At 35.7% G+C, this 25,922-nt stretch overlaps 1 protein-coding gene and 1 pseudogene across 1 annotated transcript in view; both read left to right on the top strand.

Annotated features, from left to right (window-relative positions):
* The window catches only part of LOC144435491 (xanthine dehydrogenase/oxidase-like), a 25,838-nt pseudogene extending 7,933 nt beyond the window's left edge, over positions 1-17,905 (top strand).
* A 2,863-nt stretch (positions 17,906-20,768) lies between these two features.
* LOC144435072 (xanthine dehydrogenase/oxidase-like) overlaps positions 20,769-25,922 on the top strand; it is a 38,393-nt gene continuing 33,239 nt past the window's right edge. The window contains exons 1-3 of the mRNA XM_078123619.1: positions 20,769-20,866; positions 21,924-21,981; positions 22,693-22,789. Of these exons, the coding sequence (XP_077979745.1) occupies positions 20,789-20,866; positions 21,924-21,981; positions 22,693-22,789 (233 nt within the window). The 5' untranslated portion in view covers positions 20,769-20,788. The remainder of the gene's footprint in view (positions 20,867-21,923; positions 21,982-22,692; positions 22,790-25,922) is intronic.

Raw genomic sequence — 25,922 nt, 5'->3', positions numbered from 1 at the left:
GCCCAGCAAAACACCTGAAATAAGGAAAGAAAACAATACCAGTAAGTATGATCGACATCAGTTAGGATACCTTAAACATTGTTTTTACTCTTGTTACAACATTTAGCTTGACGACCGGTACAATTCTACAACTGTGCGTTTTATTGGCAAGTACGTGAATTGGATAAGACCTGTGACCCTCGATGAATTACTGAGGTACAAGTCAGACACCCCCGGTGCTAGACTAGTGGTTGGCAACGCTGAAGTAGGTAGGTAGTGACATAGAAACATAATTGATTCGGATGAAACATACTCTTGTAGGAAGACCTCGGATCTGTGTCCGGGAGATTGCCGAACAAAAGCAGAAGATGACGATACCTCTGGTGCGCTGCAGCACAAGCTTTGTCACTATGCGACCTGTAGTAAAAGTTAGCAGAATTGCCCGGGGTTTAACAGCTAGACTAGATGGATGACAGAGTTGTTTTAAAACCGGATGCTTTCAATAAATGAATGTGGTTATTAGTCTCCTTGTTTGTGCTGTTTTCTTTACTTGTAATGTTACATGGACACTATCGAATTATTGTCTTCTTCTTTTTTTAAATTTTGTATGCTTCTTGAAATATATCAGCATCACTGACCTTTACCTTTAAAAGAAAAATTTACAACAACAAAAATAACAAATAAGTAAACAACCAATGGATAATAATTTGTTTCTCTTTCACCATTTGCTGAAGTGTTTGAGATGAGAAAACAACACAAGGAGACATTGACATTGTTATCAGCTCGTCACATACCAGAGTTAAACAAGATTGAGATTACTGATGATGTCATCATATTTGGTGCATCAGTTTCGATGACTAGTGTACAACAAACTTTGAAGAAAAGAATGGAAGACATACCTCGTAAGTAATACAGTACAGTACAGTACAGTACAATACAATACAATGCAATACAATACAATACAATACAATACAATACAATACAGTTTATCACAGCAAGGTTCAGCATGCATAGCACAGCACAGACCATAGTACAGCACGACACTGCATAGCACAATACATGTGACCCAGCCAGTTATGCTTAATTATTCCAAAAAGAAAGCTCTCTATTTCGATTTTATATAGGACATTTATTAAAGTTCTTAACATGATGTAAACTTACTTTCATATCTTCTTTCTCTAAATTTAGAACACAAGGGAAGGATTTACAATGCTCTGGTCGAAATTATGGATGATGTTGGTGGTGGCGTACAAGTGAAAAACGTAGCGGTGAGTTTCCAACATAAATATTTACAAATGTATATATATTCGCCTCAAACACAAAGTGTATCAATAAACGCTTAGGCACACGCTTAAATATTGATGACTGAAAAGGGTTATGTAGAAACCAACTTCACATTAATGAAAACTTGTTTATTTCGATACAATTAACCGTTGTTTGTTTGTGCATCCGTCTGCCCACTAGCGTACAATATTGTTTGACGAACTTCGACAATGTTATATACAATTATTTGTTTGTGCATACGTGTGTGTATTCGTATTGTGTATGTGTGTGTGTGTGGGGGGGGGGTGGGGGTGGATGCTACATAATTCCCGATGCATTTTTGACCAGATTAATACATTGTACATTTTTTTTAATCAGGGTATTGGAAGTCATATTATGACAGCAAGTCCACTATCTGATATAATACCATTATTAATGGCTGCAGGAACCACAGTTATGGTTGCTTCAAAGAAAGGTAATTATGCTTGTTTTTTCATCTCTCTTATACCTTAATTTCTCAGTCACACCAAGAATCCCATCAGCGCCATTATGATATACACTGATAAAGTAAATTCTGTAGAAACTTTTCTTAAAATATTTTGTGTATTTACCATTGTGTAGATAGCTGTCGTCAGCTTACTCTGGATAAAAGCTTCTTTACCGGCTACAGAACAACGTGTCTAAAGAAGGATGAGATACTATTAAGTGTCAGTGTCCCAACCACCAAAGAGGTATGTGTATGTAATTGTTACTTCCCGTAAGGGGACGTTATGTTATGCTTTTGTCTGTCTATGTGTCCATGTTTGTGTGTATGTGTGTATGTGTGTGTGGACATGATGTCTCAAAAACGACAGCATCGATTCTAATGAAACTTGCTACAAATCTTCCATATGGTAATGACAAGGAAAGATTAGATTTTGCTAAATATCCAATGAACATTAAATATGCATTTGTGTAATTGATGGGTTTTCGGTAATTAGGAATACAAACTTCAAATTTCACATGATTTTGTGCACATGTCCTATGAAATTTGTTGATATAACTATACCTTTAATGAGTAATTTGAATAACTAATGATCTTCGGTAATTAAGCTATATCTCTGGAATGCAATTTTCAAAGTCCATATAATTTGGCACATAAATCAACCCCGAGAAAGCACACATATCCTCTAAAGTTTTTAACTTTAATGAGTAATTTGCATAATTAAATGATTTTCGGTAACTAGGTTATATCTGAAGAATGCAAACTTCAAATTTCATTTAAATTTGTACATCCACCAAACCATACATGTTTGATGTAGTTGTTTGTGTAGTTTTTAATTTTGATGTGTAATTTGCATAGATGATTATTTTGATAATTAGGCAATATCTTTAGAATGCAAGCTTTAACTATGAGATAATTTAGTACATGTATTGTATCATTTATCATGTATCATTTAAAGCTTGATGATGTAACTATAAGCTAAACAGTTAATTTGCATAATTAATAATTATTTGATAATTAGGCAATATTTTAACTATGTAAGCATCAAATTTCATACAGTTTAATATCATTAATTTTCCAATATTAAGTGATGCATCGTGTATAATAGCTATAGTTCAGAATTTAGAATTTTGCATTCAAAGAATGTGTGTTGGCCAACAAATATATGGTTTTGCCCTTACGGGAGGCATTCAAATCTGGTTATGTTAAAGCTAGTGAACATGATCGGTTGATCAGTTATGTACTTGTTAATGTAAAGCAGTATAAGAGTATTTACTTTCAAAATATCCGTAGATGAAATTGCCATTCTCAGCTTAACAAAATAAAACATAGGTATTACTCTCAATTCTGTAACTTCCATACTTTCGTTTGATGCAAACCCTTTGTACCCATAGCATGAACATTTTGCTGGCTACAAAGTGAAAGATCAAGTGCACCGCAATGACAAAGACATCGCCATGGTAAATGCTGGGATGAGAGTCTTGTTCGAAGATCATTCCGATTCTATAAAAGAAACAAGTCTAAGTTTTGGAGGAACAGGACCTTGCATTGTCTTAGCAACTGAAATTTCAGAGCAGATGTCTGGGAGGTAAGAACAATGTTATGTATGTGTTATACACTGTAGTAGTATAGTAGTAGCATCTGACATATGATTTTTTTTGAGATATGTAAAGCCATGGAGTCATGAAAACATATTATTTACAAATGATAGTGTACGAGGCTGAAGACAATTTTGAAAAGGCTTCCGATATTTAAAATAAAAGGTCAGCGGTCAGTTTCTCTCACACTTCATTACACTCTTACCATCTGTTATAAGAAAATGGTTACATCGAAACAATTGTCATAATTCATCAATTTTGGAAGAAGTTATTGATGGATTTTTTAAAGTAGCAGTGAAATATCGTTTTATTTATCGATTAATTTTTTTGTTTATGTCTCTAGGCCGCAAACAGTGAATCTTCCATTGACCCTATGGGACAACCTGTTATGAATGAATCTGGTATTCAGATAGTTACTGGTGAAGCTGTGTACTGTGATGACGTACCACCAGAACCAGGTTAAGACATCATAACAATTTCCGCTTAATTGCAAATAATAATAATTCATTCATCTCTTTACTCGTGGCAATTCTTAAATAATTGATACTGTTAATCTGATACTTGCCCTTCATCGTTGTATTCATATCTAAATATACTTGCTTAAGTTGCACCAGTTTTACTTACTCAACAATTTTCAGGTTCTCCGACTCATGTCATTTTCGTTGTTTGCACATGTTACAACCATTCTATCAGCGAACAGTTTGAAACAAATCCATTTGAAATGCCTATAGTCTGTAACATCTTTATCATTGTATAGTGGAAAATGCAAACAAAGTGCTATTTAAATTATGTAAGGACACATCAATTGCAAGTCGTTCTAAATACTCATACGTTAACCATCAACGATGCCTTGGACACAAGATCAGTTTACTCGAATTAATTATCATAATTAACATAAATGTCTAAGGTGTTAATCAACATGTAGGCATCCACTTGCCCATAGTCTGGATGCCAACGTGGTCTCTAACTAAACCACGCCTGGTCAAAGGCCCTCAATATAATCAACACAAAAAAGTTGTTCATCCAATCAGTGAACCCCAACTGGTAGAGTAACTTTAACAGTGTATAAGTAGCATCCTTAGCTGACACATATACTATATTTGGACATAGTGTAACTGCCCCAATAAACACTAACTTTATGCGGGTCTGTGTCATTGGTTAGCATTTTGTAATTGATTAACAAAGACATGATGTTAGTGACTATGTTGGTGGCTGTGGATGAATTTTAAATTCAATTTGAATCACATGCATCTTAGGACTTCTAGAATAATGTAAGACTTTGACTCTACGTGAGTGGAGGTTTAAATCGTACTGATACCGTTTAGGGACTAGACTAAGTTGCCCATATATACCCAAGTGAAATAATTTTACCTTTTTTTTATTTACCTCTGTAGAAGAGTTATATTTTGCTTTTGTGACCAGCACTAAGGCTCATGCCAAGATCATGTAAGTTTTCGAGCATTGTATTCGGAATATAGTGAACAATTGATAATTAGAATGACATATTGTGAAATATCAGACGTGGTGAACAATTAACAAGGTTGCACAATGGGGGTAGGAAACGAATATAGATATTAAGAAATGCAATACAAACATTAATTTGTAATTTTGTTAATATACCACTCAGTAATCTTAGTATATTATCTTATACAAATGCTCTTGTTCTACGTGTGTACAACATATACCATGCTATATCATGTATTGTCATTAAAGGTCAGATTTCGACTCCCAGGTTCTCATATTTAGTGTTATCCTGTCACTGGAGCCATAAAGAGTACTTGTGATTATTGTATTGTTCAGGACTAATATTTTCTATACCTCTGTCATATAACTGCTGTTCACATCTGGGTTTTGGTCCTAATCCAATTTGACCATGACAGTTTTAATGTTCACTATGTAGTAAAATTGATAGTACAGAAGCCTTAGCATTGGAAGGAGTTCATGCATTCGTTAGAGCAGAGGACGTTCCAGGGAGCAATGCATGGAGTGTGCTAAACCCTAAAAATCCAGATGAGGAATTGTTTGCTACGAACGAGGTAAGAAACAGTACAGCTTGACGTAATCCTGTAGAAGGTACTTCATAGCCTCGTCGTTGAAGGTATAACGTAATAATGTGTAATGTGATACTGTAGGTGGTTCTCAAAGCAACCCCATGGAAAGTAAACGTGTGAGTCATGTATACAAGTCTTAGTGCTGTTGGAAGTCAGACGCTTCTGACTCGCTACATTTTCCTCTTGAACGTCAACAAAAAGCTCACATACGTTATTAAAGGGTTATTAACATGACAACAAACAATGAAAGTTAATTCCTTGTTCACGAATATATATAACGACACACTCCAGAATGATGAGAGAAGTGAGCAATGTGTGTTTGTTTTCTCCATGTTAAAGGTAAAACACGTTGGCCAACCTATTGGCGGGATAGTGGCTGAAAGTTTTGCCTTAGCACGCAAAGCAGCAATGTTGGTGAAAGTGGATTATGAAGATATGGAACACATACTTACCATAAGTGTGAGTATTGAGTATTGAAATAAACATTTCATATTCCCTACCTTCTTAGGTACTAGTATAGCATATAAGCTATGATGAAACACTATAAATTATTGTCGACGTGGTAAAAACTTACCAGCTTCATAAATTTTGAATCTTGTTAGGATTAATTAGTTGTTCAGTTACTAAATGTGTTACTTGTAAAACATTTGAAGTTGAATAGCGATAACTTAGACCCAAGCCAGGGCGTGTCTTTGAACACTAGATAAAATCAGATGGGTTTATACTAGAGCATCATTTACATGACTTGATGGAAAGTTTTTGTTCTCCTGTAGGATGCTATTCAGAAGGAGTCCTATCTATATCCTTTTCTGCATCATGAAAACGGTAACGTTGAACAGGAATTAGAGAAGTCTGATTACGTCATCGAAGGAGAAATTTACATGGGTGGACAAAGTCACTTCTACATGGAAACCCAATCTTGTATCGCTAAACCACAAGAACGAGGAGAAATGCTTATCATTGGAAGCAGTCAAGCGTTCATGGCTTTACAGGTACAAACAAGAAACTGTTGATTTGAATGAATGAATAAAGTTTGAGTTGTCTGCGGCATTGGTATTTTTAAGGATTTTTCCACTGTTTTGTCTCGATATGACTCTGAGGACAACCTAATGTACCAATCTTTGCTTTGGCCAATTTTCTTGTAAGAATATCTCCTCTGACCAATTTTATTGTACCAATCTTTACTCTGACCTGTGCTATTGTACCATTCTTTACTCTGGCCAATTTTATTTTAGTAATGTTTTATTCTGACTATTATACCTGAACTATTACATACTTTGTCATAAATATCATTTGGGTGTTTGATATTGTAGGTGTTTGATATTTGAGGGTGTATGCAAATATATCCACTAAACTGGACCACATTAATGACAGAGCAAAGGAAGTTGACTAGAGGTGTATGTGCCTTAAACACCGAAATGTTAAATATTTATGACATGGAGTGCATTGTTTTGGTTCTATCGTAGATGGTTGTAGCAAAAGCTCTTGGTGTCCCAGCAAACAAGGTGATTTGTAAAGTGCGTCGCCTTGGAGGTGGCTTTGGCGGAAAGCTATTTGGAGCTTTACGAGTCATCCCTGGTTGTGCAGTTGCAGCAAATAAGTAAGTGAAGTCAAACATATGTTTGTGTATTGAGAGGGGGGGGGGGTGAGCCGAAGCTGATTTTGTTTTCGCCGCATGTCTTTATGCTTAGAGAACCCTTTATGCTTAGCGAACCCTTAAAAAAAACAAGTTCAATAATCTGTATCGTGCAACCTCTGTGAAACAGCGTTACAAAAATTTGCAAATCTGGTTCAAAAGAGACTTGCTGTACACTGAAATGCGGCATTTTAAATAGTGAACCACTGTTATGAACTCGCAATCTCTTTGACCCTTATACAAACAATAATTGGGCTATTGTTTAAAGAGATTAAAAGCTACTAACTGTATTTGCTTTCCAATATACCAGATATGCTCATTTTATAACAGTATTTTTGAGAGATAGCGCGATGCAGAATAGGTAATATTGACCTTTCTGAGTCCCCAGGCATACAAATGCAACTATCTCGGCGCCGTCTTTGTTCCCCTTTAAGCAAAATGTCTGAAGAGATGTCCATGTTTTCGGTTCAAAGCTGTAGATTATGACGACATAACAGTAATTGCTATGGACATTGTATAGTCGTGTTGTGTTAATATCGATTCTTACAATAACGGATACGAGTCCAAAATAAATAGTGATCTACCTTCTTTTTAGGATAGGGAAACCCGTAAGAATGGCTTTGACTAGACAGGAAGATATGCAAATTGTTGGAACCCGTCATCCTGCTTTGGGACGATATAAAGTAGGATTTTCTGCAACTGGTCAGCTACGTGTAATGGAAGCAGATGTTTACCTAAACGGTGGATGTACAACTGATTTATCACACATTGTAAGTCTTTTTTTCCAAGTAAGGGTAAAAAGAAGCTTTACTAAAGTAACATAGTCTGTAACTTGTTACTTACATTTGGGCCATTTTCAATTAATATATTGTAAACCTAAAACCACGTCAATTAGTCTAAGATTCAATCTATAATGCCGCCACAAAACCTTACATTATTAGCCTCTATATTTCGAGGAGATCGGGAGACACCTTTTCAATGGATCCACATTTGTGTCCACTAAATATATTATTCCAATTTCTAACAAAATGTTGAATCACGCACGTCCAGTAACTAGTCCAGCTCTCACCACGTGCTGAGGTATGATATGAAATGACAAAAATTTAGAGAAAAAAATCGAAAAAAGTTACAGTCTAGTAGAACTCAACCATTGCCTAGATCAAAGACGACTATAGACTCGGCTATAAAAGACAGATTAAAGATAGTTTTCTAGGATACTGTTTGTCTTAATTTATTTCATTCGGATGTCTAATATCCGTTCATGAGTGTTCGATTCGACAATTTTAAGCAATTGTATAACATATGACACTGTACGATGATAGATACCCAATTAATTATAGTCTAGATGTTGTTGGTCCAGAAATGACAATTAAATATGATGCAGATAAAAAGATACATCATAAAATTAACATAATGCCCTCGGTGTCTGATCGGCGAGTTACCTTTGATATCATCTTTGTAACGTGCTCAAAATTGCGTAGCGGATTTTGATTAATTGGTCCTGTAGACATCATGGGATCCGGGTGGAAAAATACAAGAAGAAACACACAGCTTCACACAAGAAATAAGCTGATGGCTTGGCCTCTGTAGTGTTGAACCCATTGTCGACATTTTCTCCGTCGTCGGATACACATCTCAAGACGTTTGTTGTAGTAAGGTCTACAATCGCTGAAAGTGTGGTGAAAATCCGAGAGCCTTACAGGCATAGTTATAGCCGATTTCTCTGTTATACAAACTTCACTTCTGGTTTGTACACAGACGTACACATGCAGTTGTCTGCCACACTCTTATAGCGAGTTAGAAAATACTAGACAAGCCAATGTCTATCTGCCTATCCTGCCTGAAATATAGCCTTGTGTATGTGTTGGCCATGTTGAGAGTATTAATTCATTATTTTGTTGTGTCTTCACAATATTATAGGTATGTGACCATGTGATGTGCCAGCTTAGCAACGCATACAAGGTTCCCGTATTTAGAGTTGGTGTGAAACTTTGCAAGACCAACATTGCATCTTGCACTGCCATGAGAGGATTTGGCCGACCCAAGGGCATGATGGTGATTGAGACCATTATTGACCACGTCGCTCAGAAATGTGGCTTGTCACCTGAACAGGTAAGCTTTCATTTAATTCACACTGATTTACGTTACCTTGACAAGAATCGATATAAAATGATATTCTGTCACCATGTATTTATGTGTAGCTTCTCGGATGAAGCCTAGAAGGGCCGGGGCGGTAGGAATGGGTTCTGTTCATCCGTCTATCTGTAGTCCCATCTCTGGCATACGGGTGCTAATTTCTCTCATACCTTGCATAAAGATAGCTTTCTTTTGCAACAAATTCAAGTTTGAGGAATGGCAACCACAATTGCCATAACCCCCACTGTTTGTACAATTATACAGGAACAATCACACATAGACACACTTCAAGTGTCAACCCTTGTATTATCAGATCGGGATGCAATCTTCTAGTTATATCATGAGATTTAAACTGGACTTTGACCTTTGAGGTGAAATGTCAAAATCGAGCATTTTATATACAAATGATATATAACGAGCATATTTGTATATCAAATCTGTCTAACATAGTCTATATTTTAAATACTGGGTGAAATAGTTGAGCTTTGACGAAGATGTTTTATTTTGGAAAAGTACAAATAAATCAGCACCCAGCATTTTAATTAAAACAGTACGATGCATGACGAACTGTACGTGTATAGCCACATCTGGAGTTTTGTACAGTAACATACAAGACAAGACAAGACAAGACAAGACAAGACAAGACAAGACAAATACAGATACTCTGACATTTTATAGGCACTTTCAAAGTTTGCAATAATTATTTTATTTTGTCTTCCTGGGTGAAAGGCCATTTGGATATTGATTAAAATGTAACCATGAAATTTGAATTAGTTATTTGACAACCTGAAGCTATTTTCGTATAAATCTTTGCTATTGATGCAATAATGATACAGATAACAATGTAATTAGTTATATATTAAATATAATATGTGATTCTATTTCCAAAAAGAAAATGGGATACAATCACGTTAAATTTCAATAACTGATTTACATAATAAGGACAAGAAACCGAAGAAAGATGTTATCAATTATGATACCATATATTTGATTATTGTCAGATTTACATCTTCGAATACGTTTCGGTAATTAAGAAGGTAGTTGCAGCATGTCAGATATCCTCGTTAAGAAGGTGTGGGTTTCTTCGTTTCTTAAATTAAGGACATCATTGCATTAAACATTAACTTTCAGTACACGTTTTCCTGTAACCCGTGTATCTAAATTTCAGAGAATGAAACCTTTAGTTTGATTTAAGTAAAAATCACCATGGTACCACATGACCTGCATTCCTAGCATTATTGTGGGCAAAATTAACAAGAGCTGCCAATATAATATGTCTATAACTAAATTATATACATGTAGTAAAAAGACCAAGATGACCAATATAATATTTTAACTGTCATTATTTAATCCAACAGGTGCGTGAAGTCAATTTACTCAGAAAAGGCGATGTTGACATATTTTGTCATGAATTACCAGACATCGAGAACCTCAAGAGATGTTGGACCGAGTGTATCGAGAAAAGTGACTTTGAAAATAGAAAACGAGAAGTCGATTTCTTTAATAGGTGAATGTACTTTGTGAATGTTCCTAAATTTTACAAGCAAGCTTTAGTTCGACCTTTATTGAAAAGGGCCAGTCTCGACTCTAACGTTTTATCTAATTATAGACCTGTTTCTAACCTTTTATTTGAGCATAAATTCCTGGAAAGTGTTGTTTTAATTCAATTAGATCAGTATTTTAGTCAGTCAGTTTATTGTATTCTAGATTCCAATCGGCCTATAGAAAACATCACAGTACAGAAAGTGCCTTACTGAGTGTCCAAAATGATATTTTACGTGCATTCGATGATCATAAAGAAGTCATTCTTTCATTACTGGATTTGACCGCAGCATTTGATACTATTGATCATAAGTTATTGTTGTATCGGTTGGAACATAGGTTCGGCATTAAGGGCAAGGCACTCGCTTGGGTTGAATCATACTTATGTGATAGAACTCAGACTGAGCATTGATGGTGTGTTATCAGAACCAAGTGACCTTGTTTGTGGTGTTCCACAGGGGAGTGGGCTCGGCTCAATACTGTTCACACTCTATGCAGCACCATTAGAGGACATAATCATCAAACACGCGCTGAACTTAATGTTATTCGCCGATGACACTCAATTGTATATGACATGTGAGGGTGCCATCGATTCATCATTCGTAGTTGAACGTTGTATTGATGATATTCGTCAATGGATGATTGAAAATCGGTTGGTTTTGAATGATGCCAAAACAGAGGTGATCCACATTCGTTCAAAGTTCAAGAAAACTGTCGATCTGTCATCTATTAGTGTAGGAACCACTGATGTTAGCACGTCTAATTTCGTCCGCGATCTTGGTGCTTATTTGAATCATCGTGCAGATATGAGTACGCACGTTTCGAAAATATGTCAAGCTGCGTCATTTGCTCTCCATAGAATTGGCCGAATTAGAAATATTTTAGATCGCACAAACACTGAAACACTCGTGCACGCTTTTGTAACATCACGTCTCGATTACTGCAACAGCTTGCTGTTCGGTATCGAAGACAAGCCCCTTTAAAACATCTCTTATAACGCACCTTTTCCAAAAGCACTATGGATAAATCATCCGAAATGTTGTCCATATAATACTTTTTATCATTTTACATTAGTCGAGCTGGTCTTACTTTTATCAGTGTATTCGAGCTGGTCTTACTTTTATCATAATTGTATTGTTAAATCATTTGTTATATATTTTATTGTGAAGCGGTTTGCTTCACACGTGTGGTCAGCCTTCTTGAGTACAGCGTCCAATCGTAACCATACACACGTCGTTCATTTGATGAACAGTGCCACGTTTCATCATATAGCAATACACATTTCTCCGTATTTCAGTCAGAATCGCTGGAAGAAACGAGGTATTGTCCTGGTGCCACAGAAAGCTGAGATTGGTTTTCCAGTTAATTATCTAAACCAGGTAGGAACATACACGTAGACTATCATTTACTTCAGATACACGATGTGTCTTTGATTGCAGTGTATACGAAACTAGGTTACGAGATCATACATGTATGTACTGACATCCATAGAATTGCAATTCTACGAAAACTTTACATTTCAGTGGTTTACATAAAGACCAATGATTCTATGAAAGTTTGGCAATTCCGGTTTCTTTTAGGGAGCTGCCTTGGTACATATTTACAGAGATGGATCTGTCTTACTGACACATGGTGGTATTGAGATGGGTCAAGGGTTACACACCAAGACAATACAGATAGCTAGCCGTGTTTTACGTATACCATTTGAACGTATACAAGTCAATGAAACTAGCACAGATAAAGTACCAAACGCTACACGTAGTGGTGCATCTGCAGGAACTGAGCTATTTGGCAATGCTGTTAAGGTAAGACACTGCCTTACGGATCGGAATAGTGAAATTGTCACATGTACGAAAATTCATGTAGTTAATAGTCTGAAATGAAATCCTAGAAAGCCCTTGCAAATTGAAGAGACTTGTCGTCATTCTTAAATTTATTTTACAGTGGTTGATCCAACTAGTCAATGCTGCAAATCAGTTAGTTTTCTTCAGGTGATGAGCAATGAAACCTATCATATACAAGGTCAATTTATATATAGTTCCATTAACTGGTCAATTATCCGGTCAGCCATAGCATGGACATGGTGAATCAAAGCATTGATATGATGTGTTGCTTTACTTCAGGTTGCCTGTGAAACATTGATGGAAAGATTGGTACCTATAATTAATGAAAATCCAAAGGGAACATGGGAAGAATGGGTAAAACTGTTTATGTTTTGGGATTGTAAGAACTATATGTTAGGTTTGTTGTTTATATCTAACTGAAACTATAGCATTGATTCTTAAGCTAAAGCCTATGGCGATTGCTTGCATGCACACACACACACACACACACACACACACACTACATAACATACATTCATACTTACTCACTCACTCACTCACTCACTCACTCACTCACTCGCAGAGTAAACACACAACTGGTTATTGCCGCTCCTGAAAATTAGGAAGTAGTGGTGAGTCTTCCATGAAACACACAAATAGGACCACAATTACGTGTATACTGGCAAACTGATAATTTGATATTAACCAAATTTTCATTTGATATCCACAGATAAGTGCTGCCTATTTCAATAGAATAAGTCTATCTGCAACCGGATTTTACAAGTGAGTAACATGTTCTTAATTCATTGCATTAGTTATGCTGCTGATATACAATTTGTATTTCTAATTAATTTCAACAAGAACTTAATCACTATATTCAATTGCAAATATAGTTGTCTGGGATATCGTTAAAAAAGTCAGTGTCAAATTTGAATGTTTCAGGTATCCGAAAAAACTCAACTTCTACCCAGACAATATTCATGAGAGTTGCACCAACTACTATTTTAGCTACGGTGCAGCTTGTTGTGAAGTTGAGATTGACTGTTTAACTGGTGATCATCAGTTAAAAAGTGCTGATATTGTCATGGACGTTGGAGAGAGTCTAAACCCAGCATTGGACATTGGACTGGTACTCTTTAGATTATTTCGAGTTCCTCATCATTAATAATCAATTCTGATTTTGATCGGAGATTCCAATTACATTTCTCATGCACCCCTCCTTGGTATACAATGGTCTTGGTTCATCTCAGTGTGTCCCGTAATTCCTACATTGGTGAACGCTACTTAGGCCTGAATGTATAATGATATCACCTCAGTATAGGAGACATAGGGTATAAATATCACAGGGTGGTGTGAGGGTGGTGGCTATTGGCTGTGATTTCATCATATCAATGCACATTGATTTGATTTGCATATTCATATCACAAGCAACATGGAAAAAAGTTGAGTTGTCATTATTACGATAATCTATAGTTCAATTGACATCTTGTAGAAATTATGCACTGTGAGGCTTTATTTGAGTAGTCTAGTTCCTGACGACCGTATTCCGATTTTACACTATGTTATCACACATTACGTCTAGTCACTTTTGTTACTATAGCACAGAATTCTGTGCTTCCCCTACAGCGTTCATATAAATGTGATGACGTCGCGTCCCCACATGATTTTAGTTTCAGCAGACTGGAGGTGGAGTTCGGCTTTTACTTTTGTACGGTTCACAGTAAATATAAACTGTTGATCGGTGCCGAGATCATTTCACTTCTTCGTTTCCTCTGGATATTGTTCTAAATGATTTGGTGAAAAACTAAACTAAAACAAAAGTAAAACTAAAACAATGCCTGAAAGTCAAGGGGGCTGAAGGAGAGTGGCATGCGCTGATGTTGCGTATGGTCGAACAACAACAACAACAACAACAACAACAACAACAGCAATAACAATAATCAGCAACCTATCTCATTTTGGCTATTTAGAGTTGAAAATTTTCCGTCTACCACAGTATGGCTATTACTATAATGGGGTGTGTTGGTAAAAGTTGTTTCCCACTCCAAGATCAACAAAACAAAATTTTATATGATGATGAGAGTCCTTCTATCGCGTTACTTAAATGAAAACATTAAGGACAACTTGTTATTAAGTGATAAATTCCCACAATAGTCAAAACTGCTGTACCAAATGAATATTAATGAGCAATGACGACAACCTGTCAATTCGTGATGGATTACTACTGACATGCGCCGTTTACGATTCGCCCAGCATGGGGTTTAACCACATTTAATGCCTGGAGTAACGACATTGACGACGTAATGTGTGAAGTTAACGTAGTGTAAAATCAGAATACGTATTTTTATGTGCTATTTATGTTGTATAATCGACATATTCCATCTAAGACACCGCTAGGTAGCCATTAATATATCAATTCGGTAACAATAAAAAATTCGGAAAATTTAAACAACAAGAAATCAATTTGCTTGTGTCTATGTAGATTGAGGGTGCATTTATCCAGGGCTACGGTCTGTACGTACTTGAAGAATTACGTTATTCCAAGAATGGTAAACTTGACACGAGGACCTGGAATGTATAATGTACCACGAGTTGGTGACATGCCAAGTCAATTTAATGTGATTTTCCTTGATGGAGCTCCTTGCAAAGACGGGGTATTTTCTTCAAAGGTATCATTTCACTCTGACAAGTATAATATCTGAATTTCGTAAATTTCAAATACCAAGGCCAAACGTTCTTCTTTAGTATATGCAAGTCTTACTTGTTGTTTGTAGTAGGAAGACAATGAGGTGAAAGAAACTAAGGACATTGTTTTCACTTTGGTTTTAACGTTTATAACAATCTTTCATTTAAAATGCTTGACGCCAAAACACTTTTAACTAGATCCTTTAAATACGTTCATCGGGTCGGTAAAACAACATTTATATCAATCAATCGTTTATTCAGTACTGTTGGCCACCGGCCAAAAAATACAAACCTTAAATATACAAAAATGAACGGATCACTAGAAAATATCGAATTTGTCAGGCCCTTTGAATATCAGAGATTCTACTGGCATCTTTTCTAAGTTTAGTAGCATAAAATATATAATCTACTAAGTTTTCTGAGAGTGTCAACCTTTCGAGACAAGAGAAGTAATACATATTTGTGTTGCAGAGGGAGATTATAAAAGTAATTGGCAATATATTTTGACCTTATACAAGTATAAAATGGACATACAAGTAAAAAGTGGAATTCATCCTCTACTTGATTTAAATTACACATTTCACAAAGTCTCCCTACTCTTGGAGTATCATTCCAACGACCAGTTTCGATTTTCAAAGTATGTGTTGAGGTTCTAAATTTACAAAGCGTCAGTTTGAATATTGGTTTATCAAGAGTGGTTAAATAAGGTTCCAGAGAAAATTCCTTGTTAAATGAAGCATAACAATAAGGTTTTCTAGACGTATTCATACTTTCAGACCATAATTGTATATCAATATGAATGCATCTCTGTTAAAATATTTTTATGAATCTCAATTCAACACCAACACCTTAACTTGTTGATCCCATACCTCCCCACAGCCATAGCTTTGGAGTAAATGTCTAACATCCAAAAAATATATTTAACTATGTCAATTTCGCTTAAATGATACTTGTAACATCTGCGTACATGTCTTTCATCATCCATTTTCAAAATCCTCAACCAATATTTAACAATTCTACAGTATCTATAAACCTTTAAGGTAACTCTTCCCAATTCTCCTCTTATGGCAACGATAGGGGTGTTGTTATACAATTGCAGAATGTAACGTAACATCTTGTTGTGAGTCTTTTCAATATCGTCAGCATTTATATTACTTCTTGTATCACTATCAAGGGTCCTAATTACTTTGAATACGAGTAATGTTTCATCTGTTCAGGTCGACAAGCCAGCAAACGAACAGTCTGACAAAGCCTGTCGACCTGAACAGGTGAAACGTTGCTCGTAAGTAATTAAAACCCTTGGTCGTGATATAAGAACTATGAGTACTATTTACTCTTACCGGGAGATGCTGCCCTCTCTTATGAGTCATTTTCAATTTGTGTAATGAGTTGGATTGTTTTGTCTTTGCATCTTGTAACAATTTTTGTTGATGTCTTTGATTAGGCGATGGGAGAACCACCACTTCTCCTTGGCATAACTGTTCTGATGGCAATCAAGAACGCCATAATGTCAGCCAGATCAGATGCTGGATTGTCAGGATATTTCCGTTTAGATAGTCCTGCAACATCCGAGAGAATTAGACTTGCCTGCCTTGATAAGTTAACTAATAAAGCCAAAGAGTCCTCGGTAAGTTACACACTATTTATTCACTTTTGAATCGTCTATATGAATGTAACGAGTTGGCTAAAGGAACCTACTTTCTTACCTGCAGCTTGCATGACATACTTAACTGACTTCAGAAACGTATTGTACACATTGCATTCAAACACTTCTCACAATGTACATATCCCTGGGTTCTTAATTATTTTCGAAAGTTGCCAAGGCAACATAAATCCACCTCTGGTTTTGATAAAGCAAAGGCAAGGAGAAAAGGTCGTCAACTTCTGAACATCTACACCTTTCACCTTTTTAGTTTTGTTCAGCGCCTTTGAGCAAACCCTATTTGTTACACTGGCGCTCTATAAATGTTATTATTATTATTATTATTATTATTATTATTATTATTATTATTATTATTATTATTATTATTATTATCTACAAATTCTTCTCGTGATGTCAATTTTATGAAACTTTACAGTTTGAAAGCATTTTAATGCAAATTTTAAATACAAAGAAATTGATAGTTCACCACGCTCGTTGTCAAATCACAGCAAAGAAAATGCGTGTGTAAGTGTAAAGTAAGATCAATGATCAATAAGATTAAAAAGTCTATTTGCATGCATTTCTGCTAACTTATTAGGGAGTCCAAAATATGTATATCTGAAAGAAAAATATTTAACAACCTGGAAGTGTTTAATAACTATAGCTACCAAACACTTTCATATAAGATAATTTGACTCCCTAGCTATACCATTATCATTCAAACTTTTATTGCAGGCGTACAATTTTTATGATTGTTACCCTTCCATCATTTGAATTGGCCTCGTAAGGCCAATCCTAATTGAACAGATTTTAAAGCAGTTTGCCATTTATTTATCAGGTGCAGATGAAATGCGTACACAAATTCGGTGCACAGTCCTTTTGTCAAAGATAAAGATATTTGTATTTAAACAGTCCCTCTTGACAGTGCGGATTTACAGAACTATATGTAAACTACGTCATATTTCAATAGTAGATCTCTTTTTCTTCTCCTTACAGGAATATGAAGATTGTTTCTTTGTGAGACCGTAGGATGAAGGACAAGATCTATGGGTGGGTAATTAAAGCATGTCTGTTTTATCAAACAGGAATACAAGACATTTCTGATATTGGTTTTAATATTAAGATTCAATTGTGTCAATTATAAATTTGGATATTTTCTTGTTCACTTTGCCGCCCTAAAAATTCAAGTCATCTGTGAGTATACGCAAATACTTGGAATCATTGATTTGTTAGAATGTGATTTTTAAATAAAAGACAGAAATACGTTTAATGATTGTCACTTAAGGCCAAAAAATATATATATCTGGTTCTGGTCAGCGCGCGCGTGCCCTGAATACCCTCGCATCGATCCTTTTTTTTCCGATAATTTTTGCTTTCCCGTTCCTTATTTATTCCTGATATCAGGAGAACAAGCAGCTGAAATCTACCCTACATGCCAAGACTGCTTAAATACAAAGCCTAAACTGCTTCGAAGAAAAAGGAAGTTTTTCAAGAGATGAATATGACAGAACAGAGTATGTAAAGTTGTCAAAAAAATGTGTATTTACTTATTTGCAAAAAAAAAAAATTAGGAAAAAAATAAATTCGCATCGTCGCACCACTTTAGAAAGTTTACCCTGACCAGAACCAGATATTTTTTGGCCTAACTAATCAAATAGATTCATATTACTTGATGTGTAAGCAAATATTTCATATGTCAGAATTCACTTTGGTGATTACTGAGTCTGTGGACATGTTTAATTAAATATACATGGCCGGCTTTTAATCTACGAATAGCTACCAATACAGTCAATTGTAATCTCACTGAAAGTCTAGATCTATAAATACAATTTAACTGCACTGGCTGCAACTGGGACAATGTTTTCATCAAATAACCAAAATACGTATTCTTTTAAAAAAATCATTGTGTCTAATAATTAGAAGTCAATATCCATCTATTATCAACTATGAAAAGTATGTAATTAAGATTTTTGACGGTGTTTGATTGACTGACGTTGCACCATATATTTTGTAGTAATCAATGCCATAGACAATGGGAAAGTATTAACAATTTGAGCCAGTGGAGGACGTGATAATTGTTCTCATTTATCTTTTGGCAAAAATTAACCATGACACATAGCTTCTGTTGAAATTAAATTGTAAATAAAGAGAGATCTGTTGTAGTTATTGCTTATGAAATTATTAAAAATAAAAAATACAATATTTGATATAGGGTGGACGTAATTGGTCACTCTGTTAAAGGGTTTAGGCTTGTGGCACGTGCATTTGGACATTTTAACAAAGTGACAATTCAAGTATAGCTATATTGCATTTTGCTGCGCTTGTTTTTCATACTTCACCAGAAAGGGCGCCCCCTCTTATTTCATATTGATATGTTGAAAATCAACAAAGCATAAAACAAAACGGGTGTAACTGTTTATGTCTCATGCAGTGTTCGGGTTTTGAGAAGAGGTGGACGCAATTTGTCACGGATTCAATCCCATCCCTTGGGAGACTACTAGTACCTGGGATCAAAAAGTGAAGATCAACATTTCCGTAAATTTACCTTGTGTCAGCGTGATATTATATCTACTTTCATCGGCGATCACGAAATTGTGGTTTTAATAACCGTAAAATGGTTCAAAATTGTTCAATATTATTTTATTGGGCTAAATAATATAAGGAAATATCTTAGAAGGACGACTTTTCTCACTTTCTATGAGAATTGGAGATCCAATATTCAGATCATTATTCAAAAACAACATGTTTACAGTAGGTTGAAATGGTTCTTTCATTTTTGTCACACTTAGTGCGTGGTGGTTTATCTTCCTTCGACCTCTCTAGTGGATTCTGACAACTGATAATGTGTCGATAAGCGTAAACCCCCGATCATAGCATAATTCAAAAATAATATCATTTGGACTTGCCATCATTTTGACTATGTAATTCTACAGTGACTTAATTATCAGTCAAGCTTTTATACTGTCAATTAACTGATACTTTCCTGTCACATTTTGTTAAATGGTCTTTCTGTTATTGGCTGAGGCCTTAAGCTTGCATGTAAGTTCTGAATAAAGTAACCATGGAAACAAATGACTTAGTGTTCTATCTATAATGCGGGTAGATTCCTTGCGTAACATTGCAGTCTGTGAATACCAATGGAGAAGTCAATGTTATTTTGTGTGAAACCTTTTATAAGAAATACAAAAAACTGTAGAAATATTATGGCATGGCTGTTAGGTTTGAGCGACACATTATCAAAAGTAGTAATTACTGTAATTAGTCACAAATAAAGGCATGTTCAGTAAGCACAGATGTACAAATATACCTAGTTGTTGTGGTAGTATATTTACAAATCATATATTTTACCAAAATTAAATTTTAATTGAAGCCATAGCCTTCCACTGTTGGAACATTAGTTCATTTGTGTTGTCTCTGCAAGATTCTGACATTGTAGAATCTGTCAGCGCATATGATTAAAACATTCCACGAAAAGCAATTTATATCCTACCAGGTCCCTAATTGCTCTACTTGGATAATGGAGGCACAATGACTGCTCGAATCTCCAAGACTAGTACTTCAGTAACAAACGGGCCGGGCGCGGCAGGGATGGCGGCTGAACCGGCAACATAGAGATTCCAAGCCGGTCACTAGGTAAATTACAATTTCAAAAGTACTTACAACAACTGTGACAATGCCTACTTTATATATTATCTCGCTATTAGAAACAACATATTAGACTATGTGAAGTCAGTCGTGCTACAATACTATTGGCGCTATTTTTTGAAAGAAGTAGAAAGCAAGGAACAGCAACGGTTTATATGCTTGTGGAATAAATAGGGTCACCATCGATCAAAGCCTTACAGCATGCTTCAGTGATTTTAGAGGTCAGCGTATGAGGACTATTGTAGTACGCGTGACCTTGTTAACATGTTGCACAGAGTAAGGTATCGTACGATAAAACTGCAGCATGGCTATGGCGGCACGTTTATTAAGAGACGGACAACAGGCTCCAGATCAGTTGATATTTTTTGTCAATGGGAAGAAGGTAAGTATTAAATTTTACGTGTTTACGATGAACCCAACCACTGTTATATACCGTATGTAATCACAGACAAATAACATGTGTTACTTGTCTGTGATGTAATTTAGATTTGTATACGTTACTCATTACTACTCATAACAGTAATCAGAATTCTAACACCTTACCAAAAAACGCTGACTTTGAACGCCTCTGGAGAACATCAGCCCTTGTTACAGGTCCCCAAGTCATAGATTACCTATTAACAAATTTACATTCGAACTATAGCCAATGAAACCAGCTACATGATTACAATGCCCTAGATAGCTCTATTTATCATTATCTCTCATTTTCTGTCATATTCGGGTTGTCATTCGTTTTAGGGTTACCCCTATAAGACACTGTTTGGTTTTTGTGTCAGCGGCTAACATTGGAACATTATGCCTTTGTTATAGACAAATAAACACGTCTCTCTTATTGATGAGATGACCTTTGTCGTGGCATACAAACACCGGCCTAAGTCAGCTGAAACTCTCAGACCACTAAAAGAGAATGGATTGACCTTCAGCCTCAGGTCACTAAGATCGGTACAGAACAATTATGCACGCCCGTCTCAGCACTAAATATTCTATATAACCGCGAACGTCTCCATCCGTTGCTTTCTGTCTGAAACATTCATTTGTACTGAATGCATTTTCTACCAGGCGTTTTCACTTACGTTTGTTTAACCCCAGACTAGAATTATCTGTGTACGATGGTACTTACGTACGCACGCTTGATCGCTCGCTCGCATGTAAAAATGTATGTGTGTACGTACGGACGTATGTATGCATGTATGTATGTACATGTATGTATGTATGTATGTATGTATGTATGTATGTACCATGTATGTATCTTCAGTGTTTTCTCGTTTGCTATGGAACCATTTACCCACATGTCTGTCTTTGTGCAGATGTTTCTCCGTCTGTAAAGTTCTGTTAAAAGTTGATTGTTAGTGTTGTATTGTCATTGTATTGTCATCATACAGTTTGTATGGACGAATCTCTACATTTATTTATTTTCATCTAATTTATTCCATCGACAGATAACTAATGGAGACATTGATCCTGAGACAACATTACTGTCCTACCTACGAAACAAGTGTATCCTTTACTTTTACAGTAAAACGTTTTTATTATAGTACAATACGTATTAGCTACTATGTATGTTGTCATATTCAAAACAAACAAACAAACAAACAAACAAACAAACAAACAGACAAACAACTCTTCAGGATTTCCACGATTGTCAAGTGGAATTCAGGTAATTGAATGTTCAATACAGTATAGGCCCCATTGATGTGAATTTACAAATTAGACATTAATGTTATTAAAGTTGTCTTTCCATTCGATCTATTTAGTATTTGAGAAAACTTTAATTGCGATGCTTAAAATCAAGTAACGGAAAATAGGAGTGCATTTTTTTTTTTTTTTTTTACAATTTTTACAATATTTTGTTTTGGTATGAAATCGTTATGTTATTTTACAGGAATGTCAATGCGTTGGTAAGCAAAGGTATATCAATGTCACATGATGCATGGGTAGGTAATAACAGAATGAGGACATTTTTCATTGTAAACTACATCACTTAATTTTTTCAGGATATTTTCTGGAAGAAAAGTTGAACTGTTTTGCTACATGTGTTTCGATTTTTTTCTCAACCAAACTAATCAATGTAAATAATATGAATATTTGTCAATATTAACACCAAATAGCGTCACAAGTATAATGTACAGAGTAAGGCAAATTTAATTCCCCAATTCTTGGATCTTGCGTTTTAGTGTTTGATCCTTAACAACATTTCATTGAAATCAGTACATTTGACAGGTAGTAAACTTGGCTGTGGTGAAGGAGGATGTGGAGCTTGTACTGTGATGTTATCAAGATATGATCACCAAAATAAGAAAATACTGTATCCTTTCAAAGGTCAACCGACTTGGTAGTTTTAAACATGTGGACATTTCAATGAATCTGTTGATTTGACAGCCGATATCTAATAACTAAATGTGACATTTCTGCCATTCTGCCTTGTTCATGAATTTCAGCACTTTTAAAACAGTTTATATCTATTTTTTCTTCCAAGAAGAGCTCAAGATCAATTCACTTGGTTTCTTTGTTTGTTTTTGAAAATAGTGCATAGAGCCGAAAAATATAATTTAAAGAAATAGGGATAGAAAAAATAAATGTTAAATGTATGACGTAAACGTACAGCAGAAACAAAGTGTTCACATTCTATGGCAGTGATGCAAACACGGGATTTGTCGCCTGTTACCCAATGTTACGTAGGCCTACGCATGCGTGTTTGGTATCTATTGAACACGTGTGTCTGTAGTTTGCTTATACGGAGAGTTAGGATTTTCTGACAAAAGGAGTACGGAATAAATATCAAATCGATAATCTTACCATATTCTGCTAGCTAAGGTTCAAAGTATTTCTTGACGATAAGGACGCGTCAAATAATTGAAGCATATTGCTTTAGTTTTGTCAGCGCGCAAACAAACATCGACAAGTCGTTTATTTCCCAAATTGAACGATTAACCGCTGACGCCGGATGAAGTGGTCTTTGACATATGACCTTGATGCAAAACTACACAGACATAATTATATCAAATATGATTCTTCTTTTGATATGAATGACCTGAAGAAAAGACTTTTCCGTCGAATTGAGCAGCGAAAATAACATGTTTAAACAACTAAACACCATAAATTAGGTCAGCCGATGGAATCAGATAAACATATATTAGGAGCCATATATCATTGTCATCTCACTAGTCGTGTCCACTTGTGTCCAATGTTAGCTCGACATTGATCGATTGCTGGCGTTATACTTTGATGGGAACCGTTTACCCGTGCACAGGAAAGTTAGGTAACCATCTCTATCGACGTTAATTGACTACTATTCGGAGATATTACAATTGTACTTGTACGTCTAAAGAGTATTTCCCCGGACGCTGTGTTTTCTTGAATTGTAGAACTTTTCAATGATACTAGTGGCAGGAGTAAATTGAGAACAAAAATCTTAAACTTCCGTCCAGTTTCTCACCTAGGCATTTTTTTTAAATGTCGAGGGAACTGTTGACGAATTGAAAATACCTTTGATTTCAAGGATGTTTATGTTGAACTGCACTTTACATGTGTTGTTTGGTGATATTTGTGACTTCATCACCTTGTGGTAATTGGATAAACTAGCTCAAGTCCACGGGCTATTTTCAATCTGTTTTTGAGTAAACATTTAAAATCCAAACGTCAGAGGTGGGCTAGAGACAGAAGCCAAAAATTTTGAAACAATGAAATCATATACTAAGATCAGAAATTATACCCTAAAAACCCGTAAGTCACATACCAGTTTCTCTGAATCACCCTGTGAGGGCACAACTTTCAAAAATGGCGGCATCCATCGAAGGGAAGTCTTGTGTTACTTTTCTTCTGAAAAACAGCATTCACTTTTAGATTTAATATCTTAAACGTGCCCCCCATCCAATGTCAAAATACATTGAGAGTATCAAAGACAAAATCATAACTAGGGTCAAGCATATTTTGAAGAAAAAACGAAATAAAAATTGTAGTACCTTTCTGGAGTGTACATGGTCATTGTATGTGCACAGTACCTGTAGTACTAGTAGAATGCGTTTGGTGATACTGTTTTCTTATTTGACCAGTATCTTAAATGAAAGCAAAATATCACCAAGGGAATTCCTACTACTACATACACATACACTCCAGTACAGTACATGTTAGAATTTCGCTTTCTAACCCAGCAATGATTTTTTTAGTGAACACTTTCCATGTATTGTGACATTGGATTGGACAAATTAAATGCTATTTTCAAAAGAATACTAACACTCACTGGCAGAGGACTTCCCTTCGATTGCACCCCCACGTGGCGAATCAGAGAAAACCGGTGTGTGATTTACAGGTTTTTAGGAAATGATTCCCAGTTTTAGTATATCTGATGTAATTGTTTCCATAACTCCTGACTCTATCCTACCCCCGAATTTGTACTTTTTGTGTGTGTGAAATAGTCAAGATCTGAGAGAGTGATTGCGAAGGTGGTGTGATCGTGTATGGTTCGTAGACACTTGAGGACCCTGCCAGGTGATAACAAAAACATGGATGAAATGTAATGAGATCATCACGCCCATGTCCTCATATTTATTCATCACAAGGACCGAGCTAGAGTTGAATTTACCCTAGTTCACACTGGCCCTGTCAGACTCTCTCAACTGTCCTCGGAAGCATCGCTATTAGCTGTTTTGTATGTACCGATATCTACCGCATAATTGAACTAGAATAACCTTGTACTGTGAGCCCTCAACTACAACCATATGTTGACTGGATGCTCTGTGTTATAGCGATGCCCCCGAGTACTGTTAACACTTGTTGAATTGTGGGTGGGCTTTCAAAGACCAATCGGCTAAGCCGTCATCAGGCTAAATTTCAACAAGTGTTGCCGTTGAGGCAAGACTCTGGGTAACCAAGACTTAACATATATACGTTGCATCAAAGGTCAGTGAAATTTGGCACAAAAGTCAGGTTAGGTGATGGGCACATTCTATGCTTTGTAATTGTGGGTTTCCATCACTGGGTGCGCATCTACCTTTTATACTCACTTCTTTTGTATGCAATGTAACAAATAGGCTTTGATTTTACTTGTCGACTACACACTATACGACACTTCTAAATGTGCATGCTCTGTGTGAGCGGTAATTAAAATTAGTAATTAATGGTTGTCAAGAGAGATATCGTTTGGGAGGTTCGGAGTATTTTCGTAAACGCTTTCAACAGAATGTGAACATATTCGAGTACTTACATTGTTGAATTAGCGTTTATAAAAGAGACAAGGTGAAATTTAATTTGCTATGAAAACCAATACATATTGCAATTAAAAAATGACAGATGAGTGCTAGTGACTGACATCAATCCCTTTGGAGACTAATAGTAGTTGGGGAAAATAGAAAGAAAGTTGACCACATTTTTCTTCATAGAATTTGACATGAATAACACATTCAAAACATCTTAAGATTATATAAAAAATAATCCCAAAA

Source organism: Glandiceps talaboti, chromosome 5, assembly GCF_964340395.1.
Source record: "Glandiceps talaboti chromosome 5, keGlaTala1.1, whole genome shotgun sequence".
Lineage (NCBI taxonomy): Eukaryota > Metazoa > Hemichordata > Enteropneusta > Spengelidae > Glandiceps > Glandiceps talaboti.
The sequence above is the reverse complement of the archived record's forward strand: the minus strand, read 5'-3'. Positions and strand labels throughout refer to the sequence as shown.